This window comes from Pseudophryne corroboree, chromosome 3 (assembly GCF_028390025.1).
Source record: "Pseudophryne corroboree isolate aPseCor3 chromosome 3, aPseCor3.hap2, whole genome shotgun sequence".
In the NCBI taxonomy this organism is placed as follows: Eukaryota; Metazoa; Chordata; class Amphibia; order Anura; family Myobatrachidae; genus Pseudophryne; species Pseudophryne corroboree.
In genome coordinates this window covers 484916646-484929822 of record NC_086446.1, presented here as the reverse complement: position 1 = coordinate 484929822, position 13177 = coordinate 484916646, and the positions used below count along the sequence as shown (strand labels likewise).

Sequence of the window (13177 nt, the reverse complement as noted above, 5' to 3'; positions counted from 1 at the left end):
GACTTGCTGTATGCATGTGAGAGAGATTGGCTGTATGAGGCACCTAGCTGTTTTGAAATCAGACTAACAGAGCACAGCTCACCGTTTCACTGACTGCCTTTAACATTCAGCAACATTGAATAAGGTGATTGAAAACGGATACAGTGCATCATATATATTCACTGTCTCATTCCTATAAAGTGTATTGAGGCAGCTGTGAACAGAACAAATATTTAATGCATTCTGTAAGCAGCCTAATAAAAGATATTAAAAGAAAAATCCTAACCTATTTTATCTAAAAATCAAGTTAATGTTACATAGTGTTAGCATCATGATCACTGAGATGTGGTCAGCATCTTTGCGGTGTAAATGTCGTCCGTCGGGCATTCCATTAGGGTTAGGCACTACAGAGGGGTTAAGCCATAGCTGGCACTCCTCTGAGTTTTAGCCCTAGCCTCCACCCCCTGTGATTAGCCCTAGCTGCAATCCCTGGCGGGTTTTGGTTAGGGTAGGTGGCAGGGGAGGGGTAAATTAATTTACCCTGTCAGCATTTGAAAAATCAGGATGCCGCAGTCGGTCATGTGACCATCGGCGTCCCAAACAACATATCACACACCTCACTGAAAAGTTGCAGAATACGGAATATCAATCTGTAAATGGTGTTCCAAAACATCGGCAACACACTAGCAGCAGTGAAACTACTGTATCTATTGCTGGGATATACAGTGGGGATTGAAAGTTTGGGCACCCCAGGCAAAAATTCATTTTAATGTGCAAAAAGAAGCCAAGGAAAGATGGAAAAATTTCCAAAAGGCATCAAATTACAGATTAGACATTCTTATAACATGTCAAAAAAAGTTTGATTTTATTTCCATCATTTACACTTTCAAAAGAACAAAAATAAAAAAATGGCGTCTGCAAAAGTTTGGGCACCCTGCAGAGTTAATACCTTGTACTGCCCCCTTTGGCAAGTATCACAGCTTTTAAACGCTTTTTGTAGCCAGCCAAAAGTCTTTCAATTCTTGTTTGAGGTATCTGCGCCCATTCTTCCTTACAAAAGTCTTCCAGTTCTTTGAGATTCCTGGGCTGTCTGTGATGCACTGCTCTTTTAAGGTCTATCCATAGATTTTCAATTATGTTGAGGTCAGGAGATTATGAAGGCCATGGCAAAACCTTCAGTTTACGCCTCTTGCGTGGATTTTGAGGTGTGTTTAGGATCATTATCCATTTGTAGAAGCCAGCCTCTCTTTAACTTCAGCTTTTTCACTGATGGCATCAAGTTAGCGTCCAAAATTTGCTGGAATCTTATTGAATCCATTTTTCCTTCTACTCGTGAAATGTTCCCTGTGCCATTGGCTGCAATACAACCCCAAAGCATGATTGATCCACCCCCATGCTTAACAGTTGGACAGAGGTTCTTTTCATTAAATTCTATGCCCTTCCTTCTCCAAACGTACCTTTGCTCATTCCTGCCAAAAAGTTCGATTTTTAACCTCATCGGTCCACAGAACTTTATTCCAAAATGCATCAGGCTTGTCTATATGTTCATTTGCAAACTTCAAACACTGATTTTTGTGGTGAGGACGTAGAAGAGGTTTTCTTCTGATTGACTCTTCCATGAAGACCATATATGTACAAGTATCTCTTTATAGTGGAATAGTGTACCACAACTCCAGTGTCTGCCAGATCTTCCTGGAGAGATCGTGCAGTCAAACGTGGATTTTGACTTGCTTTTCTCACAATCCTGCGAGCTGTTCTGTCTGATATTTTTCTTGGTCTTCCAGATCTTGCTTTAACTTCCACTGTTCCTGATGACTGCCATTTCTTAATTACATTCCGAACAGAGGATATGGGCATCTGATAACGCTTTGCTATCTTCTTATAGCCTTCTCCTACTTTGTGAGCGTCAACTATTCTCAGTTTCAGTGTTCTACACAACTGCTTAGAGGAACCCATGGTGCTGATTGTTGGAGCAAGCTCAGATGAGTCTGGGCTTTTAAAACCTTTGAGATTGACATCACCTGGTCTTTCCAGACGATTGAGAACAATCCATGACACTGCCAGGTCTCAGCTGTCCAAAGGGGGCAGTACAAGGTATTAACTCTGCAGGGTGCCCAAACTTTTGCAGATGCCATGTTTTGTTTTCTGTTCTTTTGAAAGTGTAAATGATGGAAATAAAATCAAACTTTTTTTGACATGTTATAAGAATGTCTAATCTGTAATTTGATGCCTTTTGGAGATTTTTCCATCTTTCCTTGGCTTCTTTTTGCATATTAAAATTAATTTTTGTCTGGGGTGCCCAAACTTTCAATCCCCACTGTAACTAAAGCTGGGTACACACTTAACGATGTGTGTACCTGGCCGACGGGATGGCCGATATAACAATACATCGGTCGTTACATACACACTAACCGACATTCACAGCCACATTTCAATGCATGCCATCATTTGCCGGGTGTTCTATCCTACAAATATCCGTGATACAGTAACTGTAGCTAATATGAGGCACCAATCTGCTGCATTGAGACTTGTCATCAAAAAATGGTGTAGTTTCTAGCTTGATGGCTTTCTATAGTTTTATTGGGTTTCCAACATTTCATATTCTTGTCTCTAAAATTTCTATGTACATACACTGTAATTTGATAAGCCTGCTCATGTTATCAGTCAGTTATGTCAGTTTATATAAAACGTACTGCTTGTTTTTATACGGCGCGTATTAAGATCTCTATAATCATAATACAATGTTTCCAAGAGGACTCAAATTGCCTTGTGTTTGCAGGAAAGAATATTTATTACAAAGGAGGCAGACAAATTTGCACACTACAATGGTTACAGTGGATGTCTACAAAATATGCAATATTAGTATAAGATACACAATGCCCAGAGAATCATTGTTCTGCCAATAACTCAACCTACCATTAAAGCGGAAAACCACCGTTATGACTGTTTATAGACCAGCGGCGGGATGTACCAAACTCTTGCTATACATCCTGCCAAACATCACGCCGTATCTATGCGGTTAGTAACGCAAAGGGCAACTCTCCCTGTGAGAGCTGCCCTTTCCGATGTGCTCTGGTCCCTGGACTTCTGGGTTAATGACCCGGAAGTCCATCTGCGCATGCGCAGGGGTGAGCTGGCTCTGACAGCAGTGATAAGCTCATAGGCTTCTACAGCTGGAGTTACCCTCTGCATCGGAAACCCAGCGGCAGGGCTTTAGTACATATGGAAAATGCTGTAAAACATTACAGGTCATTATCAATTTATTAAGTTTCTGCATTCTGCTTATTTCAGGTGGACGACGACTTTTTGGCCCAGGATTACCGACTGCAGTATCGCAAAAATTCCTCTGCCCATTTTGAGGACGCATATGTGGGCTCTGAGTGCGAATTCATAGTGCTACAAATCGACCCCAATGTAGACTATCAGTTCAGGGTATGTGCCCGAGGAGATGGGCGCCAGGAATGGAGCCCATGGAGTGTGCCACAGCTTGGCCATACCTGTCTCATTCCACATGGTACGTTCCTAAAAGCTACGGACACTGGACCTACTAGTTTCACAGCTAGGATGACACTACTTTGTTATTTTTGAAGACGATTGTTCTGGTCGGTGCTGGGAAACAGTTCATATTTTTTATTCAGGACAAGTGTCAGTGTAAAGGCATTCTAAGCTCGGTAATGCAAAACTAGTGATGCAGTTATTAAATCCTTACTCAATTGTTTCTGGAACAGATGAACTAAACTTTGAAAAGTGATAAAGATGAAAGTGCTAAAGTACCAGCCAATTAGCGCCTAACTGCCGTGTTACAGGCTGTGCTTGAAAAATGACAGGAGCTGGTTGGTTGGTACTTTCTATGTTTTACTCTTCACTTTATCCCTTTTCAAGGCTTTAGTACATCTGCCCAACACTCTGAAAGTCAACCAATAGTCTGGAGAGGTGGATGGGGACTGTAGGTTATTGACGCTGGTTGGAGGGGGGTGTTGATGATCATAAAAAGTATGCTGCTGTCTACACTCCCTGCCACACACTTTTATTATTATTATTATTATTATTATTATTATTATTACTGTCTGGTATTTCTCCGGTAGAGTGGAATCCTGGATTAGAAGGCTACAGTCTGAGTAGCAGGAGAAACATTGCTCTGAGAAATGATACATTTTGCCATGGTGTCCTCTACTCCAAAACAGCCACATATTTTCCTGGTCAGACACTGACATTTAGGTAAGAGAAGATGGATCCTTACCTCCTGGCCAATAGGCAATATATAGTACTCCATTGTTTCAGACATTCCTGTTTTACCTAAATCAGGTACTGTTCTAATTGACCACTAGGTTTCTCTTTCAAATATTCTTTTCTCTATCGTCCTAGTGGATGCTGGGGTTCCTGAAAGGACCATGGGGAATAGCGGCTCCGCAGGAGACAGGGCACAAAAAGTAAAGCTTTTTCCGATCAGGTGGTGTGCACTGGCTCCTCCCCCCATGACCCTCCTCCAGACTCCAGTTAGATTTTTGTGCCCGGCCGAGAAGGGTGCAATCTAGGTGGCTCTCCTAAAGAGCTGCTTAGAAAAAGTTTAGCTAGGTTTTTTATTTTACAGTGATTCCTGCTGGCAACAGGATCACTGCAGCGAGGGACTGAGGGGAGAAGGAGTCAACTCACCTGCGTGCAGGATGGATTGGCTTCTTGGCTACTGGACATCAAGCTCCAGAGGGACGATCACGGGTACAGCCTGGATGGTCACCGGAGCCACGCCGCCGGCCCCCTTGCAGATGCTGAAGACAGAAGAGGTCCAGAATCGGCGGCTGAAGACTCCTGCAGTCTTCAAAAGGTAGCGCACAGCACTGCAGCTGTGCGCCATTTTCCTCTCGGCACACTTCACACGGCAGTCACTGAGGGTGCAGGGCGCTGGGAGGGGGGCGCCCTGGGAGGCAAAATGATTACTTATAAAGGCTAAAAATACCTCACATATAGCCCTAGAGGCTATATGGAGATATTTAACCCCTGCCTGATTTCTCTAAATAGCGGGAGACGAGCCCGCCAGAAAAGGGGCGGGGCCTATCTCCTCAGCACACGGCGCCATTTCCTCTCACAGTTCCGCTGGTCAGGACGGCTCCCAAGTCTCTCCCCTGCACTGCACTACAGAAACAGGGTAAAACAGAGAGGGGGGGGCACATTTATGGCGATAATTTGATATAACAAAGCAGCTATAAGGGAGCACTTATTATAAGGCTATCCCTGATATATATATAGCGCTTTTGGTGTGTGCTGGCAAACTCTCCCTCTGTCTCCCCAAAGGGCTAGTGGGTCCTGTCTTCGTTAGGAGCATTCCCTGTGTGTCTGCTGTGTGTCGGTACGTGTGTGTCGACATGTATGAGGACGATATTGGTGTGGAGGCGGAGCAATTGCCAAATATGAGGATGTCACCCCCTAGGGAGTCGACACCGGAATGGATGCCTTTATTTATGGAACTACGGGATAATGTCAACACGCTAAAGCAGTCGTTTGACGACATGAGGCGGCCGGACAATCAATTAGTGCCTGTCCAGGCGACTCAAACACCGTCAGGGGCTGTGAAACGCCCTTTGCCTCAGTCGGTCGACACAGACCCAGACACAGGCGATGACTCCAGTGGTGACGGTGACGAATCAACCGTATTTTCCAGTAGGGCCACACGTTATATGATTTTGGCAATGAAGGAGGCGTTACATTTAGCTGATACTACAGGTACCACTAAACAGGGTATTATGTGGGGTATGAAAAAACTACCTATAGTTTTTCCTGAATCAGAAGAATTAAATGACGTGTGTAATGAAGCGTGGGTTGCCCCTGATAAAAAACTGATAATTTCAAAGAAATTATTGGCATTATACCCTTTCCCGCCAGAGGTTAGGGAGCGCTGGGAAACACCTCCTAGGGTGGACAAGGCGCTAACACGCTTATCTAAACAAGTGGCGTTACCCTCTCCTGAGACGGCCGCACTTAAAGATCCATCAGATAGGAGGATGGAAAATATCCAAAAAAGTATATACACACATGCAGGTGTTATACTACGACCAGCTGTAGCGACTGCCTGGATGGGCAGTGCTGGGGTAGTTTGGTCAGAGTCCCTGATTGAAAATATTGATACCCTGGACAGGGACAATATTTTACTGTCGTTAGAACAAATAAAGGATGCATTTCTTTATATGCGTGATGCACAGAGGGATATCTGCACACTGGCATCACGGGTAAGTGCTATGTCCATTTCGGCCAGAAGAGCTTTATGGACGCGACAGTGGTCAGGTGATGCGGATTCAAAACGGCATATGGAAGTTTTGCCGTATAAAGGGGAGGAGTTATTTGGAGTCGGTCTATCAGATTTGGTGGCCACGGCTACAGCCGGGAAATCCACCTTTCTACCTCAAGTCACTCCCCCACAGAAAAAGGCACCGACTTTTCAACCGCAGCCCTTTCGTTCCTTTAAAAATAAGAGAGCAAAGGGCTATTCATATCTGCCACGAGGCAAAGGTCGAGGGAAGAGACAGCAACACGCAGCTCCTTCCCAGGAACAGAAGCCCTCCCCGGCTTCTACAAAAGCCTCAGCATGACGCTGGGGCTTCTCAAGCGGACTCGGGGATGGTGGGCGGTCGTCTCAAAAATTACAGCGCGCAGTGGGCTCACTCGCAGGTAGATCCCTGGATCCTGCAGATAATATCTCAAGGGTACAGGTTGGAATTAGAGACGGATCCACCTCGCCGTTTCCTGAAGTCTGCTTTACCAACGTCCCCCTCCGAAAGGGAGACGGTTTTGGAAGCCATTCACAAGCTGTACGCTCAGCAGGTGATAGTCAAGGTACCTCTTCTACAACAAGGGAAGGGGTATTATTCCACTCTTTTTGTGGTACCGAAGCCGGATGGCTCGGTAAGGCCTATTCTAAATCTGAAGTCCTTGAACCTGTACATAAAGAAGTTCAAGTTCAAAATGGAGTCACTCAGAGCAGTGATAGCGAACCTGGAAGAGGGGGACTTTATGGTATCCTTGGACATCAAGGATGCGTATCTCCACGTTCCAATTTACCCCTCACACCAGGGGTACCTCAGGTTCGTTGTACAAAACTGTCACTATCAGTTTCAGACGCTGCCGTTCGGATTGTCCACGGCACCTCGGATCTTTACAAAGGTAATGGCCGAGATGATGATTCTTCTTCGAAGAAAAGGCGTATTAATTATCCCATACTTGGACGATCTCCTAATAAGGGCGAGGTCCAGAGAACAGCTAGAGATGGGATTAGCACTGTCTCAAGAAGTGCTAAAACAGCACGGGTGGATTCTGAATATTCCAAAATCCCAGTTAATGCCGACAACTCGTCTGCTGTTCCTAGGGATGATTCTGGACACGGTTCAGAAAAAGGTTTTTCTCCCGGAGGAAAAAGCCAAGGAGTTATCCGAGCTTGTCAGGAACCTCCTAAAACCAGGAAAGGTGTCTGTACATCAATGCACAAGAGTCCTGGGAAAAATGGTGGCTTCTTACGAAGCAATTCCATTCGGCAGATTCCACGCAAGAATTTTCCAAAGGGATCTGTTGGACAAATGGTCAGGGTCGCATCTTCAGATGCACCTACGGATAACCCTGTCTCCAAGGACAAGGGTGTCTCTTCTGTGGTGGTTGCAGAGTCCTCATCTATTGGAGGGCCGCAGATTCGGCATACAGGATTGGATCCTGGTGACCACGGACGCCAGCCTGAGAGGCTGGGGAGCAGTCACACAAGGAAGAAACTTCCAGGGAGTATGGACGAGCCTGGAAACGTCTCTTCACATAAACATTCTGGAACTAAGAGCAATATACAATGCTCTAAGCCAGGCAGAACCTCTGCTTCAGGGAAAACCGGTGTTGATCCAGTCGGACAACATCACGGCAGTCGCCCATGTGAACAGACAGGGCGGCACAAGAAGCAGGAGTGCAATGGCAGAAGCTGCAAGGATTCTTCGCTGGGCAGAGAATCATGTGATAGCGCTATCAGCAGTGTTCATCCCGGGAGTGGACAACTGGGAAGCAGACTTCCTCAGCAGACACGATCTTCACCCGGGAGAGTGGGGACTTCATCCAGAAGTCTTCCACATGCTGGTAACCCGTTGGGAAAGACCAATGGTGGACATGATGGCGTCTCGCCTCAACAAAAAACTGGACAGGTATTGCGCCAGGTCAAGAGATCCGCAGGCAATAGCTGTGGACGCGCTGGTAACGCCTTGGGTGTACCAGTCGGTGTATGTGTTTCCTCCTCTGCCTCTCATACCAAAAGTATTGAGAATTATACGGCAAAGAGGCGTAAGAACGATACTAGTGGTTCCGGATTGGCCAAGAAGGACTTGGTACCCGGAACTTCAAGAGATGATCACGGAAGATCCGTGGCCTCTACCTCTAAGGAGGGACTTGCTTCAGCAGGGTCCCTGTCTGTTTCAAGACTTACCGCGGCTGCGTTTGACGGCATGGCGGTTGAACGCCGGATCCTAATGGAAAAAGGCATGCCGGAAGAAGTCATTCCTACTTTGATTAAAGCAAGGAAAGAAGTAACCGTGCAACATTATCACCGAATTTGGCGAAAATATGTTGCGTGGTGCGAAGATCGGAGTGCTCCGACGGAGGAATTTCAACTGGGTCGATTCCTACATTTCCTGCAATCAGGATTGTCTATGGGTCTCAAATTGGGATCTATTAAGGTTCAAATTTCGGCCCTGTCGATTTTCTTTCAAAAAGAATTGGCTTCAGTCCCTGAAGTCCAGACCTTTGTGAAGGGAGTGCTGCATATACAGCCTCCTGTGGTGCCTCCAGTGGCACCGTGGGATCTCAATGTAGTTTTGGATTTTCTAAAATCTCATTGGTTTGAACCACTAAATAAGGTGGATTTGAAATATCTCACTTGGAAAGTGACCATGCTTCTAGCCCTGGCTTCTGCCAGGAGAGTGTCAGAATTGGCAGCTTTATCTTACAAAAGCCCATATCTGATTTTCCATTCGGACAGGGCAGAACTGCGGACTCGTCCGCATTTTCTCCCTAAGGTGGTGTCAGCATTTCATCTGAACCAGCCTATTGTAGTGCCTGCGGCTACAAGTGACTTGGAGGACTCCAAGTTACTGGACGTTTTCAGAGCATTAAAAATATATATTGCAAGAACAGCTGGAGTCAGAAAATCTGACTCGTTGTTTATATTGTATGCACCCAACAAGATGGGTGCTCCTGCGTCTAAGCAGACGATTGCTCGTTGGATCTGTAGCACAATCCAACTGGCACATTCTGTGGCAGGCCTGCCACAGCCTAAATCTGTAAAGGCCCACTCCACAAGGAAGGTGGGCTCATCTTGGGCGGCTGCCCGAGGGGTCTCGGCATTACAACTTTGCCGAGCAGCTACGTGGTCAGGGGAGAACACGTTTGTAAAATTTTACAAATTTGATACTCTGGCTAAGGAGGACCTGGAGTTCTCTCATTCGGTGCTGCAGAGTCATCCGCACTCTCCCGCCCGTTTGGGAGCTTTGGTATAATCCCCATGGTCCTTTCAGGAACCCCAGCATCCACTAGGACGATAGAGAAAATAAGATTTTACTTACCGATAAATCTATTTCTCGGAGTCCGTAGTGGATGCTGGGCGCCCATCCCAAGTGCGGATTATCTGCATAAATTGTACATAGTTATTGTTAACTTATTCGGGTTATTGTTGTTGGAAGCCATCTTTCAGAGGCTCCGCTGTTATCATACTGTTAACTGGGTTTAGATCACAAGTTGTACGGTGTGATTGGTGTGGCTGGTATGAGTCTTACCCGGGATTCAAAATCCTCCCTTATTGTGTACGCTCGTCCGGGCACAGTACCTAACTGGAGTCTGGAGGAGGGTCATGGGGGGAGGAGCCAGTGCACACCACCTGATCGGAAAAAGCTTTACTTTTTGTGCCCTGTCTCCTGCGGAGCCGCTATTCCCCATGGTCCTTTCAGGAACCCCAGCATCCACTACGGACTCCGAGAAATAGATTTATCGGTAAGTAAAATCTTATTATTTCCTGTAATTAAAGTGATTACATGTTAGTCCTGTATTGGATACTTTCATTTATAAAGTATGCCCACATGTAAATGTATCCTATAATTTCATAGTGGAGATTGTACAATTGGCAACACGTAGGTATTGAGATCATAGTGTTGTATCCTGGACCATTGTTCTGTTTTAAGCTTCTGGTGGAAACAAAAACGGATTGCTAGAAACAATGTGGTCTTAATTACTGATTTCAAATAATGATATTTGGCACCGCAGGGTGGAGACTGCCGGACAGCCAGATAAGAGGGACAGTATTGGAATTTGTGTGGAGAAAGAGAGTGGATATGAATCCTTACAGAGAGACAAGGCTGTATGTATTAGCACAAGTGGTAAGTACTTTTGGGCAGATCTACCAATCATGTTTGTTATACACTTTACATTATTTTATTTAGTTTGCATCAGCAGAGTAAAATGTATTTATAAAAATAATGAACATTATTGTACAGTTGTGGGGTACAGATTTGTGTTTCACACTGAAGAGGCAGTGCACTAGGGAAAAATTAGACACTGTTTAGAGCATAACCTTGTTCTAATAGCGGGTTGGGTACGGGATGCTGGCGGTCACATGATGACCGTGGCATCCTGACGCTTAGAAGTCCTACACCTGGTGGGTAAGTATGCTAACCCTCTTCACCTTACTCCTTTTTTGCAGCCTCCCTGCATATTTACATTCATGATGTTGACTGTCGGGATTCCGGTGCCGGTCTTCTGACCGCTGGCAATCTAAGCATTGGGATGCCAACTGCATCCCTTAAAGCTATAGTGGGCACTCTATTAGGAGTCCCTTGGTTTGGTTCTCCAGGGTGTGCTCACTTGGAAGGATTCCCTTTGACATGTTTTTTTTTCTGAGCCTGTAGGAGGACACAATACAACCCATGAAGAATGCTCTCTTATCAGCTCCAGGGCAGTCATAGCGAATGTGTTAACTCTAGTCAGGTAAAAGAAAACTGTATTGAATGTGTCCAAACTGATACAAAGTATACCTGCAAAACTGCGGGAATTACTTTGTATCAGTTTGGACACATTCAATACAGTCGACAGTAAAGTCCAGCTTGGATATTGGTTTTTATAGGTTTGAGCATGATCCACCTCTTTGAATTTATTGTGTTATGCAATTTGTTAGATGTCATTTTTACTATTTTATGTGAGATCAGTCACCATTGATTAAAAATTGATTATAATAAATCTTATAATTGTTGGATCAAGTTTATTCATGTCCTATTGCTTAATTTTAGTTAAATAGCACAGGGAGAAAAAAAAGTTGTTTTACATGTTGCACACCTGATTGTTTCAGGTGCATTGATTTGGCTTCTTCCACAAGCCAATTACTTCACTGCTGCTATATGTGTAATATATATTGGTGTTTTGAAGAATTACTATTATCACATATATACATATGTGTGTGTGTGTGTGTGTATGTGTATATATATATATATATATATATATATGTGTGTATGTATGTATGTGTATATATATATATATGTATATATATATATATATATATGTAATGTGTGTGTGTGTGTGTATATATTTTTTAATTTGGCGCCAGGCATTGGTGGTTGTGTGATCTCTTCTGCTGATACTCAATTTAACGCTACTCATTTAAAAAATGTCCTACTTGTCTGTATTTATGCTTCTATTGTGTCTGCACTTCCCAGTCATTATGGCTGTCATGGAACTGATAAGTAAATGAGAGAATTGTTACCATTACTTCGTTTTTTAATTGAAATACTCTACGGCAGCCAAATGTTCTCACCTGTTTTTTTCTTTTCTTTTCCCTCTTACGTCCTAGAGGATGCTGGGGACTCTAAAAGGACCATGGGGTATAGACGGGATCCGCAGGAGCTTGGGCACACTGAAAAGACTTAAGACTGGGTGTAAACTGGCTCCTCCCTCTATGCCCCTCCTCCAGAACTCAGTTAGACTTTGTGCCCAGGACTGACTGGACACTCACTAGGGGAGCTCTACTGAGTTTCTCTGGAAAAGACTTTTGTTAGGTTTTTTATTTTCAGGAAGACCTGCTGGCTACAGGCTCCCTGCAGCGTGGGAGTGAGGGGAGAGAAGCAGACCTACTTCTTCTTAGTTTAAGGGCTCTGCTTCTCGGCTACTGGACACCATTAGCTCCAGAGGGTTTGATCACTTGGTGCGCTTAGCTGCTTGTTCCCGGAGCCACGCCGTCACCCCCTCACAGAATCCAGAAGAAAGAAGTCGGGTGAGTATGAGAAGATCAGAAGACTTAAGGACGGCAGAAGACTTCGGTGACCAGGTACAGCGCAGCGGTAACGCTGCGCTCCATGCTCCCACACACATCACTGACGGCACTCACAGGGTACGGGAAGGGGCGGAGCTTAGCGCGCGGCTCACAGCGCCATCTTTTTCTCCTCCACGCGGCTGAAGTAGATGCTGGGCCGGACCTCCATCACTCCTCGCAAGTTACAGGGAGATATCCGGGGGGGGGGCTTGCACAGTGTGGTGCATTATTCTGGTTATTTAAAGCAGCGCTGGTCATATATATCCCTTATAGGGATATATGGGCGCTGGGGTATGAGCTGGCATACTCCCTCTGGGTCTCTCTGGGCTTCACGGTGGGCCTGTCCCCTAGCTGAGACATTGAGGGTGTGTCGATTAAATGTGTCGGCATGTCTGAGGCTGAATGTGATTCACCGGAGGAGGTTGTTGGGGGTGTGGTTGTGGGTCTGGATTTAGGTCTGTCGGCACAGCCGACACTAGATTTACTCACATTACTAAGTACAATCAATACGAATGTAGCTTCTTTATCAAAGAGGTTAGATAAGTCTGAGTCACAGATGCAGGTGTGGAAGAAGTCCATAGAGGAGGCTTTGTCTCAGGTACAGACCCCATTGGGCTCGCAAAAGCGGCCGTTTACTCAAGTGGTAGATACTGATACCGACACAGACTCTGATTCTGAGGTCGATTTTTCTGAGGCTGCTTTGCATCCACGTTTAGTAAAGTGTATTCAGTACATGATTGTGGCTATAAAGGATGTTTTACACATTTCTGATGAACCTGCGGTGCAGGAAACAAGGATTTGTTTGTTCAAAGGTAAAAAACCTGAAGTGAAGTTTCCCCCCTCTCATGAAATGAATACTCTTTGTGAAAAAGCTTGGGAGTCGCCAAATAAGAG

The 13177-nt window shown here is 45.1% G+C and overlaps 1 protein-coding gene across 1 annotated transcript in view; it reads left to right on the top strand.

Annotated features, from left to right (window-relative positions):
* Positions 1–13177, top strand: part of CRLF3 (cytokine receptor like factor 3) — an 81611-nt gene that overhangs the window by 51865 nt on the left and 16569 nt on the right. The window contains exons 5-7 of the mRNA XM_063960871.1: positions 3271–3493; positions 4065–4197; positions 10249–10361. Coding sequence (XP_063816941.1) covers positions 3271–3493; positions 4065–4197; positions 10249–10361 — 469 coding nt within the window. The remainder of the gene's footprint in view (positions 1–3270; positions 3494–4064; positions 4198–10248; positions 10362–13177) is intronic.